At 47.1% G+C, this 14620-nt stretch overlaps 1 protein-coding gene across 4 annotated transcripts in view; it reads left to right on the top strand.

Moving 5' to 3' along the window:
- ELFN1 (extracellular leucine rich repeat and fibronectin type III domain containing 1) overlaps window positions 1–14022 on the top strand; it is a 185152-nt gene extending 171130 nt beyond the window's left edge. For 3 of the 4 annotated variants that reach the window (XM_050966309.1, XM_050966310.1, XM_050966311.1), the window contains exon 3: window positions 10236–14022. In XM_050966309.1, coding sequence (XP_050822266.1) covers window positions 10719–13109 — 2391 coding nt within the window. In that variant the 5' untranslated portion in view covers window positions 10236–10718 and the 3' untranslated portion in view covers window positions 13110–14022. Of the gene's footprint in view, window positions 1–3876; window positions 3967–10235 lie in introns of all 4 variants that reach the window. The other variant, XM_050966312.1, reaches the window with a different exon arrangement.
- Window positions 14023–14620: the final 598 nt, after the last annotated feature.

Raw genomic sequence — 14620 nt, 5'->3', positions numbered from 1 at the left:
TATGGATCCAGTTGTGGGATTACAGCCTGTGTCAGACAGTTTCCCCATATCCTATGGATCTTTCACACAGCAAAAAAGAGGAGAGAGAATCACTTTGTAAAATACTAGGAAAATGTGATTATAAAAGTCACACACATTTGCAGGACAACTCGGGGGCAGATATAGGACTGAAATCTGCTTTAAATTAATTTTTTAAAAGTTGACTAGCTCTTAATATTTTAGCTCCATTGCCAAAATCATTTCTGACCAAAGAGACAAGGTGGGGGAGGTAATATCTTTTATTGGACCAACTTCTGTTGGTGAGTGAGACAAGCTTTTGTAGCTTACACAGAGCTTTTCTTCTGAACAAATGCAGACTTTATTGTCAGGAGTGTGAATGATTCATATGGGCCTTTTACAAAAGAATAGATTTAAAAATTCAAGCAGTAAAAACACTATTAAGTAACAGCAAAGGCTTGAGCGAAGACGACAGCACAGAGAAAAGGGACAGTTTAGCTTCTTTCACCATGAAAGAACAATAGGGCATTTGTTCCCTTGTTTACCTCTTAGCTCGCTCCATTGTACTGAGGCATTGGAGGAGCCTTAAGTAAATTGCCTTAATCTTTATCACTGTGTTATTCTGTGGGAAATATTGGGGCCGGTTCACCATTCCATTACTCCAGTTTTATGTCTGTTTAACCTCAGTAATACTTAAGAGTAATGAAGTGGCAAATCAGGCACATTATTTCTAAATACAAGACATGTCTGGTCAATTTTAGGGGAATTCTCCCCTATTGAAAGATGTTTTTCCTTTCTGTAAATGTTATATCTCCATCTCCCTGATTAGAGTTCTTGGCTTCTTCTCATCCGCTGAAAACTTTGCACCTTCCTCTAATTCTTTTCTTCTTATGGTTATGTTTGTTGCTTCTTTAAGGGCTGGCTGCTCTACCCTAAGCTCGATATGACATTTACTCTGCCCACTGTGATATTTCAGGAGGTTGGTTTAATGCACAGGTAACCAGCTGGTTTTAGAAGGTCAGTTACCCAGGAAGACATCTGAACACTGCATATTATTCTACTCAGTGATTTGCAGCTGTACTATCTAGGGCCGCAATCTTGTTAGACCTGGAAAGCTAAGCAATGTGGGGAGGAATACAGCAGCATCAATGACTGCAGATGTGAGCCGAGAAAATCGGCATTTCCATTGCCTGGAAACGCCAATATTTTGACATTTTTTCATCCTGATTTGGGATGAAAAGTTGAACTACTGATTTTTTCACGGAAGGAAAAGTTATGAAACATGCCCATGCAGAAATGTCTAGTCATTTCTAAATGGAAATATTTTGTTTTGGTGCCTCATGGGAGTTGTAGTCTAGCCAAGGAGAGAATGGGGGCATGAAGCATCTGAACTTCAACTCCCATAAGGCATTGCAGCACATTAGGCAGATGCAGTTTAATATTGCGCTGACCCAAAATGAAATATTTTGTTCAGAAACACTTCAGCAAAATCAAAAAAATTTTGCTGAAAATTTTGATTTTATGGAAACTTCTGCGGACTGTACCCTCCATTGTGGAAAGGGACACGTTTTGAGCTCCACAAACTGGCATTCACTAGGCCTGATTCTCCACCACCCTGCCCAGAGTGGAGTCATGGCCACCATTCCAAATCAGACTGGAAGCGTTTGACCTCTGCTCGGCATTCATTTCACATGTGTCAATGACAGTCCAAAATGCCAGCTCCTCTGAACTTCCCACTGGGCCATATATTGCCCTCAGTCTATATAGAGAGCACCTGCTTGTGTCCATGGCACTTCTGCATACGGACCAAGGGCAACAGAACTGGCCTGTGTCTGTTCCACCTCCCTGCTGCCTCCACCTCTCTAGCTCCTACCTCTTCTGTGCTCCTCCCCACAGTCTCACTAAAAGCCTTCTCTCATGCATCAGCCTCCCTGCATCTCTCTGCTTCATTGCCTCTTCATCTCCCTTCAAACCTCAGCTGAAAACATATCTTTCCTCCCTTGCCTCTACCTCTTAAATAATAAATAATAGCAGGGAGAGAGAGTGAAATTGACTGGGGAATGCTATTATCTGACTCTGTGAAGCATTTGGGGATCAACAAATTACTTAATTTGTAATGAAAGAGGTGCTCAAGCAATCTTTTTACTTTCATAACCGACACGGCAAGCTCAGAGGTGCCGGGGCTATGAACTGCCAAGCTTTGAGGTGCCGGGCCTCAGCCCTGGCCCAAAAGCCCTGGGGATCAAGTATAGATGGTAGGCCATGAGGTTATGCTTATAAGAAGCACATGGGATCTTTTTCAGGGGAAAAGGCAGTACGTCGTGTTTATTGAAGATACAACGATTAGCGTATGCATTCAATCACACCACAAACACACACACACACACACAGAGTCGATGTTATACACCTCTACCCTGATATAACGCCGTCCTCGGGAGCCAAAAAATCTTACTGCGTTATAGGTGAAACCGTGTTATATCGAACTTGCTTTGTTCCACTGGAGTGCACAGCCTCGCCCCCCGAAGTGCTGCTTTACTGAATTATATCCTAATTCATGTTATATCGGGGTAGAGGTGTAGTTACCAGTCCAGAGTCCGGATCAATCTAGTGGCCAGCTAGGTTGATCACGGGTAGGTAGGAACTGGGTTCTGTCAGTCATGACACAATGCTCCGGGGATGTCTTGGCAGGACAAACCCAAAGTTTCATGGCATAGCACCCCATTTATATTGTGATTTTCCTTCACTGGGACCAATGAGTTTTTTACCATCATGCTGTAATCAATTGTTGTTCGATGAGTGCTCATTTTCTTAAATTGTCCTTCTCATCCTTTCTCTTGTTCTTTCATCAAGTCTCTCAGGGAGTTACCTCATACTGGTTTTGATCACAGCTATCTTGTCCCCATTGATAGGTGCCTGTCTCATCTTTAGAGTCATCAATTTGCCCTCCTCTGACATTTCAACAGGAGCGTGTTGCAACCTCTGGCGCCCTTGCGTCTGTCTCCGGTTTCTCCCTAGAACATCTGGTTCAGTGATGGCCTTCACACTTATCTCTTAACACCCATTTCTCATTCACACACAAAACAGAATTAATTTACACAGAACATTTTGAACCGGAACATCAAGTTGAAATGCAAAAGAAAAACAATCACGGCATTCTTTTATTTATTTTAAAATGCTAACCTACAACAAAGTGGTGACCCTCAAAGGTCTGTTACTGCCTTGAAATCCATCCAGACACAGAGAAATGCTGGCTGATGCATCTCTACCAATGGCTGTTAGGCCATTCCTTTCTGCTGCTCAAAAAGAGTGGCTGGCAGGATATGGTCAAATCATAGATCAATACATTTAATACACACTACATTATTATCCTGTTGTTCTTTATCCTTCCTTCTAAATTATACAAAATACAAACATAAAATTCTACTAGTACAATGATGCAAACCCAAGCTGTGCCGTATTGAACTCTTAACAAGGAATCCAAATGCTGCCTTTGTACTGAAGAGGAACCTGGATTTGATTGGCTTGGGCACCTTTATTATTCGATGGAGTGGCAATGCTAACCGATATCACCAGGCAGGAGGAGTGTCAACTGATGCGGGGAATATGAATTAGAAGAAACCCTGCTTGGGAGCACTCTTTCTGCACCTGACATATACGGAATGGACATTAAGCCATTTAGGGGAAACTTCATCATTAATAAATGTTTTCTCTGCCATCTTAGAGCTGTCTCCTCGTATTATTTTACACATAATGAATAGCCTGGGTTCATTTTAACATTTGGTCCCTGTTAGCCAAATTTTCTCTCTCCACCTCTTTGCATGATTAAACATTTATCATTTGTAATGTATCACTGCCGCGTCGCTATTGCTCTCTTTTTAGTGCGGCTCCTTCATTTATTGATAACCTGACCTGTGCGACTGTGAAAGAGGATCTAAGAGAAGCTGACATATGGCCAGATGGAGTCAGAAGGTAGGGAGGCAAACAGAGGTATGGAAGAAAGGATACGCCAAAGAGAGAGAGGGTGCGCGCTAATCTGGCTCTTTGCCCCTAGTCAGTAAATCTAATCCACAGCTTGAAATAACTCATTCAGTAGAATAATACAATTAAGAAACAAGTGCCAAAGACTGCGTGTTATTAGATCTGTGGCCCAGATCCCTCTCCCCGCCACTCCCCTCTCAGCTGCTTTGTTTATTTCAGTGGTGGCTCTCCTTGCAGCTGCTACTCGGGTCTAATTTACTGATGCCATAAGTCAGGAGATGGAAACAAAATCAAACCACCCTGACACTTGTTTCTAGAGCCTAGGTGATGCCCCTTCAGTCTCAAGAACTCTGGTTCTGGAGCTCTAGGATATCAGAAGTGATGAGTTTGATGCTCTCCGTCCAGTCCCTACTGGACACCACAAACCACAGCAGTCCCTGGTTGTAGGAGGTGCCATTGACAGGGATGTGTAAAGGCCCAGGCACAGAATAATAAGGGTGTTGCAGATCAGAACTGAGGAGCAGCAAAGCTGTGTGTGGATCCAGGGTGTAGCAGGGCTATCACAGGTCAGGAGTGAGGTGCATCAGCAGAAGGGTGTGAGGGAAATGTACCAAGCTTGTTTCCTGGCTTTAGCATCCCATTTTCTCAAGCACTGAAATTAAACATATTCCCTCATAAATAGAAATACAGCAGTATCCATGCTTTGTTACCTGCACTGAGTAAAGTCCTCCTGAGACAAGCTTAGCAGAGCTTCAGCTGTTTTAGCTAAGGAGCTTAACAGCTGGTGTCTCCGGGTTAGACTTTTGGCTGTGGTAATGTACAGGACTTGTTCACAGAGTCCATCTGCAAGCTGGGGGACTGTATGACGTGTGCTCCATTGGCTGACCACCAGTTAGTAGACAGCCAAGGTGTCACTGACAACATACACCTGACAGAATGAAGCCATATCAAACCAAAGGGCAAGACATCTCTGGTGTAGATTAAATGAATCATGTCAAATCAGTGGGTACTGTTATCCCAACCCTAGGGAGGCAGTGTCTTTCTTCCTTTTTTTTTGTTTCTTTATGAAAATATTTTATTTTTCTGGTTGTTTTTTACAGTAGAAATGCAGGTTTTTTCTCCTCTGTTTTTCCTGGAAGACTCTATGGATGACTGCAAAAGTGGTAGAATTGTGATCTCACAAGTACCAAGAGAGTGAAAGAGGAGTCGGTCAGGGGAGGAGGGACAGATTAGTCAGGCTGGTTAAACCTGTGGAGATTTTGTTGTTTTTTTCTCAACACCAACTCAAACAGCAAGGAGCAAAGATCACAGAGTGAGATTCAACACCCCGTACCCTTTCAGTGGAGGGCAGGGAGAGCTTACTTCCCCAGGCCTCCAAGGAGACCTCCAGCAAAAGACGGCAGGTGGGATATAACAGAACTGATTACTAGTTGGTGGAAGTTGGTGGGGCCGCCTAGACTATGAGCTATTTTACGCCATTTGACGGCAGCTGAGAATCCAGCCCACTATTTCTAAAGGAAGAGCAAACGGAAGGAAACGCTTCTTGTGGGAAGAACCGCCCAGAGCAGAGCAGAAACTGAACACTTATACACCTTCTTTATCCATTGTAATAAAACAAAATGAGTAACCCTTTGCAGGTCTCCTTTAACTGCTTCCTTTGTACTGCAAGATGCTCAGTCCCTCGCCTGACACTGGATCCCACCCCAAAGACAGTGTCAGGAAGGACGCTCCCAAGTGCCAGCAAGATGAGCAATTATCTTCTTGGTGCAAAAACAACAAAGCCTGTGTCTCAGCTCCCTAGTCATGTCCCGGCAATCTAATAAAGAGGGAGATTAGCCCTTCTTTCCTCTGTTACATCTCCTTAATGCTGTCATTTTATTCATACTTTGCAAAGCAAATAAACCAGCAAATTGCTTGCTTTAATGAGCGGGAATTAAACTCTGCCGCTGATAGAATGCCTTTTTCCGTTTCTGTTGTTGGCGAGAACTCAACTGAGAGGTAGCACACAGGCAGCAAAAGCAAACAGCCAGCATGAGCATTACTGAACCTGTTCGAGTCACTTACAGTCAGCCTTCTCCACCCTGGTTAGACCTGGGAGGAGGGCAGGCTGCATGAGGAGGCACCTTGAGGTCAGCTGTGTTATCCTCGCTGTGGTTTTGTCTCCACTTTCTCCTTCCCTGGAAGCTCCTGCTACTATAGCCAAAGTACAGCTCCATGGGCCACATGCCCCAGGGCTGAGAGATAAGCCAACATGGAGATCCAGAGCTGAACCGCTCCAAGATTCAAGGGCTGGGTTCAGAGCCACTCTGGGGGATAGATCCAGGCTCAGACATCCCCAGAGTTTGAGGGTTCCACTCAGAAGCGCTGGTTTAGGCTAATGTGGGAGCTTGGAGATAGAGGAGGCAGAGACTCTGCCCACCAAAGAGAAGGAAGGAACTAGCCAGGATTCTTCATTCCCTGCCCTGATGTCCTGTGTGGTGCTGCTGTGTCATGGGCAAACAGTGGGGAGTGAAGGGATTCTCGCAGTGCATATGGTCAGATTGTGCCTTTAATGCACAGGCCTGTGGGGGGGCTGTATTGTGCTGCACCAAGGCAGCAGGAGCTCCAGGAGGTATTGGGTCTCAGGGAGGTCCCAGCACACAGGGGTGGGGATGGGGAGAGAGCACCCACCACATCACCCCTTTGGAGTGTGGCATGGCTTGGGGGGGTGCACTTCTCACACCGTTCTCGGGGTGGCTTGTTCCCCAGGGAACAAGTGAGCGATCTCTGGACATGGGAAAGCAAGGAGCTGCAGTTGTGGCTGGCAGCCATCCATAAATGGAGCAGAGAAGGCTCTTAGGCCAGCAGAAATCTAACCACATGAGTAAGCAAAAATCTAAGCCTAGTCAGCCAATTGGCTTGTAAAGCACGTTAAGAGCTTTTGGGTGAAAGGTGTCATACACAACGTAAAGAACATCAGTCATGGCTTCCAACCCCAACTTAACGTGCCTGCCCCTACTGGGAACGAGCTGTGAGCTTCTCTTCCGAGTCTGCTATGTATCGGGAGAGGATGCAAAGGGGCGGCGCAGGTCTTACAGGGTAGGAGATGGACTCAGAGAGGAAGCCCAGAGCCCACATAACATGTGAACAGAGATTACGTTCAGTGGCGTGTGTTTACAACATGAGCTCCAGATGAGAGCTCCCCATCTTCTCATCAAGGGCTCCAAGCGCTTTACTTCAGCCTCCCACCACCGTGTGAACCAGGGAAGTAGTTTCATTGTCCTCATTTTACTGAAGAAAAAATTGAGGCATGGAAAGGTTAATTGACTTGGCCAAGCCCACAAGGGATACAGTGGCATATCTGAGATTATCATCTACGTGACTCCCAGACCTGTGCTGTAGTCATTAACCTCTGGCTCCTTCCATTAGCGAAGGGAGGATGTAAGGTGTTTGAGGCTAATCACTGAAACATCCGAGGGCAGAATTCCATTTCCATTCCGTGCTGCGTCCAAGGCCTAATCTACACTAGAAGACGGTTGCTGGCATAGTTATGCTGGCAAACTCTTCCAGTGGAGATTATACCACCATGCACCAAACAAAATAAGCTTTACCAGAAAAAGCACCTTTTTTGCTAGTTTAACTGCGCCCGCTCTAGGGCTTTCGCTGGTATAGAAATGTCACAAAAACTGCCCCTAACATTACTAGATGGACAAAAGTTTCTTGGATAGACCTGGCCTACATATGGGACACGATGGTCAGTAGCTTTTGGCTTTCTCCAAAGACATTATCAACATCTCTCCAGCTGGGGGGACTTGTGGCTGGATATTCTCCTGTCACAAACAGCTGAAGTTTGAGCAGATTTTGTTATTCATGTAACGTAAAACAAACCGTTCCATTTTGGAATATTCATTGTTTGCTATTCAGTAAGGACAAAAACTGTTTCACTGCTCATTATTACTGGCCTGTTTACCAGGCTATAAAGTGTGACTGGTTAACAGGGTCTTCAGCTTTGAAAAACATTCTGTTTCATATTCTGTGAGTCTGAGATGGAAAATAAGGGCCAGATTTCAGCGGGACTGCTTTCAGCATGAGGTCCTGCTCAACGGGAGGAGGCAGAATCTGGCCCAAAATTCCCACTGTTGCCATGTTTCATACAACTCATCGACCTGCTCCACCCAGCACAGAGTCATGTAGCTACCCCAGTGCTGGGTGGGAGGTGGGAAACAGACTGGATTAGTTAGAAGTGCACGTTAATGAGTGACAGCTCCACTGCCAGACAAGTCCTAGGGAGTAATAGCAGCTTAATTTTTCAATCTGTTATTTCCTAATATCTGGGAAAGGACGGGCCCAAGCAGCATGCAGCTGCCCTGGGAAGAAGGCAACTTCTTGCTCTCCCATGCAACTAGGTTCTACCTGCACGGATCGGATTTGGGTCTGAAAGCCAGGCAACTTGCTGGTTTCTTGTCCACTTGTGAGTTATGAACCAGTTTGTTGGCTGCTTTCAAATGACCCAGTTGTCATTTCCTAACACCCAGGAGCAGAGGACCTGGCCAAGCCTAGGCTGTAGACTAGCTTTGGTGCAAGTATAATAGTGAGCATATGAAATCCGGGGAGCATGTCTGTTCCTAGGGGCAACCACCTATGTGTTCTGCAGAGCCCTTGGTGAAAGAGAGAGAGCCTCTTCTGGACCCCCTTCCCTCCCGTGTGGTTCTCTAGATATTTCACTGTGTGGAGTTTCAAGAAGTGCTTCATGGGCCGGGGGCGGGGGGTTTCCCAGACAGCAGCGTGAGTATTAGTGTTCTAGCTGGCAAATATTCACAGCAACTCCTGATCGCACTCTGAGCCCCAGGCCCACGCTACCTGAGCCCCGGGTTCCAGATTTGGTAAATTTTGCAAATGTGACAGAAGAAGATTCACAGGAGATAAATTCACAAACTACCACCCCCATTAAGGCCCAGGATACCCCACTACTTACCAGTGATGGCTTCACCAGGTCCTGGTAGATTCTGTTCTTCCTCCTACTGTTTCCTGGGATGGAAGATTTCCAGACATGGCTTTGGCCCCACCAAATCTCAAGGGCCAGCTAGGTGAGCCAGGAAGCAGCTTTCTCACCCAAAGGTCAGCAGTAAAGGGAAAGCCTCTTTCTCCTTCAAGAGCAGTAAGCTCAGAGGCAGTTAGTGCCCCATAAGGCACAACACACTAGCTAGTGAGTCCTTCAGGGGTAGAGCTGGTTTCAAAATGGGATTTTTTCCCACTGGAAATTTCAACTTTTTGTTCAAAAGCTAAAACCTAAATGTTTTTGGCCAAAATCTGTCAGAAACTGAATAAATCTCCAAATTTCCATTTTCCAATGAGACACCATTCTTCGAGGAAAGCAGAGACACTTTCTACAAACATTTTCCTTCACTCAAAAACCCAGAAAACATTTCAATGGAAAATGCTGAGGAGTCCTACTAAGAACTCTGTAGCAAACGTTAACAAGGAATTCTGAGGTTTTCCTTAGCACTGTGACGTCACTGGGATCCCCAGAGGGATCCCTGTCCACTCTCCTGAGTCTTATAGCAGAGACAGCTATAGTGGGTGAGGAAGGGTCTCTCTTTGCCCTTTGCATATGTGTTAGGCTACTAAAAAACTGGGCGAGTGACCACCTGGAATTTCCTCCACTCCTGACACTGAACATCCAAGGGAGGAAATCCTGGAGACAGCAAAAGGGGGAGGAGAGTTGGAAGTCACCCCCACAAAGACAAGTATGATGAGGAGTGGTGAGGATCAAGATAGTGGTGGGGCTCAGATGTTCCCTGGAAACAAACATATCCTGGAGTTACTACCCAAGTTCCTAGAAACAGCTTAGAATTCCAGTGCTGGGTTTTATCCTAGTTACCAAGCAGATACAGGCATAGTTAGAGAGAGGCAGAATTTGAAAGAAGCCTCAACCTGCATCCAATTAGTGGGTGAAATGCTGCCATAACTGAGGTCACAAATGCCAGGACGTAGATGGCTAACTACCAGCTTTTTGCATACAGATGTCACATCATTAGACATCTAAATTCCAGCATCTGTGCCCAAAATTAACTGCAGGCTCAATTATGTGTACCTCCCCCCGCAAAGAAATAAATAATGGAAGCCATGTTAAAAAACCCGGCGCCTAGTGCTAATGGAAAAGCAGGGCTCGGAAAGCCAGCCCCATCACTGCCCCAGAAGCTGCTGCAGTGTGACAAATGCCCTTAAACATTATTTTGTCTCGCTTTTGTGTTTTTTGATTTTGTTTGGTTTTTTTGCAGGTAAGCCCATTGACCAGACAAGGGCGCTGAGAGGGACGGACGGACGGACAGATGCACGGAGAGGCAGATGGAGAAGCCTGGTGCCAACCTGGAGATGGGCAGCAAAAAGAAAACAAGGAGAGGCACTGTAGAAAGTGAAAGAAAAGCGTGTCTCTAAACCAGAGGGAGTCCCCTTCCATGTACCTACCCAGACCCGCCTGACTTCAGTGGAAGCCCGACAAGATGCCAGAAGGGCCAATGACATAGTATTGCCCCCTATAAGCCTGTGGTGGTGGCACCCCGTGGGTGGTCACTGGGCAGCTTGGACAACGAGGTTCTCCTTTTCCTTTGGACACTTCCCACTGGATCCAAACCATGAGGAGAAGGGAGAGAAAAGCGAAGGTGCCCAAGGAACATTAACCCAACGCTTCCCTGCTTTCCAACTCAGCACCCCTCCCCGCTTCCAGCAGATAAGGGAACTCCTTCTCCGCGTTGCCCTTCCAGATGGCAGGTCGTCAGTGGGCAGTGACGTCAGCGCTGTGCGTGTGCGTGGCGGCTGTCTCTCTGCTGCACGCTGGCGGGGTGCGGGCAGACTGCTGGCTGATCGAGGGCGACAAGGGCTTCGTTTGGCTGGCTATCTGCAGCCAGAACCAGCCCCCCTATGAGTCCATCCCTCAGCAAATCAACAGCACCATTGTGGATTTGCGACTGAATGACAACAAGATCAAAAGCGTGCAGTACTCCTCACTCAGCCGCTTCGGTAACCTGACATACCTCAACTTGACGAAGAACGAAATCTCCTACATCGAGGATGGTGCCTTCTCAGGACAGTTTAACCTCCAGGTGCTGCAGCTTGGCTACAACCGCCTGAGGAACCTGACAGAGGGAATCCTCCGGGGCCTAGGAAAGCTGGAGTACCTCTACCTCCAGGCTAACCTCATTGAGGCAGTCACCCCCAATGCCTTCTGGGAGTGCCCCAACATAGTGAACATTGACCTGTCCATGAACAGGATCCAGAGACTGGACAGCAACACCTTTAGGGGCCTGAACAAACTCTCAGTCTGTGAACTCTATAATAACCCCTTCTATTGCTCCTGTGAACTCCTAGGCTTCCTGCAATGGCTGGAAGGCTTCACCAACATGACGCGCACCTATGACCGCATGCAGTGCGACTCCCCGCCAGACTACACTGGCTACTTCTTGCTAGGCCAAGGCCGGACCGGTTACCGCAATGCTCTGGGCATGCTCTCCACCCTCTGCACTGGCAGCTCCTACACCATGATACCTCGCTTTATCCCACCCAGGTACCAAGTGACCACAGCTCCGTCAGAAAGCCCATGCTCTGAGGAAGAGTGTTTCTCCGGGGACGGCACGACGCCCCAGGTCTCCCTCCACACGCCCGTGGGTGAGACGGAGATGCGTCCCAACATCCGGGTGAAGCATCTCACCCACAACTCGGCCACGCTGACAGTGCAGATCCCGTACCCATTCAGCAAGATGTACATCCTTGCGCAGTACGAGAACGGCTTCTCTTCTGTCGTCACCAAGCTGAAGAAACAGAAGGAGGACATTGAGCTGACTAACCTTGTAGCACAAAGAGACTATACCTACTGTGTGGTCTCCCTCCACCACGTCTTAAGGTACAACCACACTTGCCTCACCCTCTCCCCAAACAAAATGAGCAGAGAGGACCCAGTGCCCACTCCCTCCACTGCCACCCACTATATCATGACAATCCTGGGCTGTCTGTTCGGCATGGTCATTGTTCTGGGGGTGGTATACTATTGCCTCCGTAAGAGGCGTCAGCAGGAGGAGAAGCACAAGAAGGCAGCTGGGAGCATGAAGAAGACCATCATCGAGCTAAAGTATGGGCCAGAGATGGAAACAACCAGTATCACCCAGCTGTCCCAGGGGCAGATGCTGGGTGGGGAGACAGTGACCCGCATCCCCTACTTGCCCTCTGCTGGGGAAGTCGAGCAGTACAAGTTGATAGACAGCAGCGAGACCCCCAAGGCCACCAAGGGGAACTACATGGAAGTGCGGACAGGGGAGCAGCCTGAGAGGCGAGAGTGTGAGCTATCCATGCCGCCTGACAGCCAGAGCTCCGTGGCTGAGATCTCCACCATCACCAAGGAGGTGGACAAGGTGAACCAGATTATCAACAACTGCATTGATGCCTTGAAATCAGAGTCCACCTCCTTCCAGGGGGTGAAATCAGGGGCTATTTCCACCGCTGAGCCTCAGCTGGTACTCTTATCAGAACAGATCTCTGGCAAACATGGCTTCCTGTCCCCTGTGTACAAGGAAAGTTACAGCCACCCGCTGCAGAGACATCACAGCATGGAGGCACCTCCCAAACGCTCAAGCACTTCCTCCAGCGGCTCCATACGGAGCCCCAGATCCTTCCGCTCTGAGGGCTCCGGCCACAAGTCAGAAGCCAAGTACATTGAGAAGACATCCCCAACCACAGACACCATCCTCACTGTGACACCAGCGGCGGCCATTCTGCGAGCAGAGGCCGAGAAGATCCGACAGTACAGCGAACATCGGCACTCTTACCCGGGCTCACATCAGGGGGAGCAGCACGACAGCTTGGGCGGGCGTAAGCCCTCCATTCTGGAACCTTTGACCAGACCCCGCCCCAGAGACCTGGCCTACTCGCAGCTCTCTCCCCAGTATCACAACCTGAGCTACAGCTCCAGCCCAGAGTACACATGCAAACCATCACACAGCATCTGGGAGCGCTTCAAACTCAACCGGAAGCGACACAAAGACGAGGAGGAATATATGGCGGCCGGCCATGCCCTGCGCAAAAAGGTCCAGTTTGCCAAAGACGAGGATCTTCACGACATCCTAGACTACTGGAAAGGTGTGTCTGCCCAGCACAAGTCCTGAGTCCTCACGCAGCTCGTGACTTAACACTAACTGGACCAAAAGAAACCCACAGCAGCTATTTTTATCCAGACTGTCTTTCAAACAAACAAACCATAAATTATGAGAAACATCTATAATTAGTCTATATAATATATGAGAGAGAGAGAGATTACAAAAGATCTCATGTTTATGAGATACGCACCAAATTTGAACACAAAGGGACTTAAAAAAAACAAACCTGTGGAGTGAAAAAAAAGTTTTGTTTTGTTTGTTTTATAAAAAAAAAAAGAAAAGAAAAAATATATAAAAAGGGGTGGAGGTTGGACAGAGATTTCAGGTCTGGAGTATTCCAATGTTGCATCGCATGATTCCCTATTCCGTGATTTTGTGGATCCTTTGTGTACAGTTTGTCTTCTTCTTTCTCCTTCCCTTCCAAACAAAACAAAACAAAAACCAAAAAGAGACCAGAAGGAGAAAGTTCCTTTAGGCTTTTTGCAAATGGAGTCTTCCAGCTTAGACTTTCATCCAGTCGAAGGCTCGTTCATGTGTTTATTCACTGGGAGGTTTTACCACATGTTGCATTGTAAACCGAAGTTGTCCTACTGTACAGAGAAAATTTCTATATTTGCAATGTTTGCTGTATAACAAGAAAGAGAGAGAAAAAATAATATTACATCTACTAAATATATATATATATATATATATATTCACCTGTTTGTACCAGGTTTTAATCATGGATTTTAGACAAAGAGGTTGGATTTGATTTGGAGGGTGTTTTTGTTTGTTTGTTGGGGGGGAGGCGGGTTGATGCTGGTGTGGGAGTTTGGAGGGTGGGCGTTGGTTTTTTGTTTATTTTGTTTTTTTCCTCCGGTGAATGTCTGTGTCTCGAGTTCTGATTGATTCCAAGTGCACTACGAAAAAAGGCACATTCTAATAGAAAACCAGCGTCCCTCTCATTATTCCATTCAAGTGACTGGAGCCTACCTCCTCTGGGAGCTGGAAAGGGGACGGGAGTGGAGGGAGCTCTCTCTGCCCATTTGGTGCAACCGACTAGTCACCATTTGATTGCCAAATAAACACACCAGTCTCTCTCTCACTTTCTCTCTCTTTAGCTGGATATATTTAGAAGGCAGTGGAAACTCTGAACATCAAATGGAACCCGTCTCTGTGGGAAGGGGCAGTGGTAGCCAGAAGGTTAAGGTAGGGGTAAGTCATTGGTTCTAGAGTATAGACTGATTTTTTAAAGCCAGGAGGAACTATGACACCATCTACTCTGACCTCCTGCATACTACACAGGCCAGAAGGTCTCACCCAGTGATTCCTGCATCCAGACAATAGCTTAATGGACCCAGAGCATGTTTTAGCACTGCTAGCTACTGGCCCATCCCACAGATATGGGCCCTGTGCCCTGCTACTGGCCCTCCTGCAGCCTGTGAGTTGTGTTGGAATGATCCTGCCCTGATGGTGAAATACTCCTCCTGCATGTCTACAGCATAGGAGGAGGCAGCGGCAGGAATGACTTATCTGCTATT

Source organism: Gopherus flavomarginatus, chromosome 9 (genome assembly GCF_025201925.1).
Source record: "Gopherus flavomarginatus isolate rGopFla2 chromosome 9, rGopFla2.mat.asm, whole genome shotgun sequence".
NCBI lineage: Eukaryota > Metazoa > Chordata > Testudines > Testudinidae > Gopherus > Gopherus flavomarginatus.
This window is presented reverse-complemented; position numbering and strand designations above follow the sequence as displayed.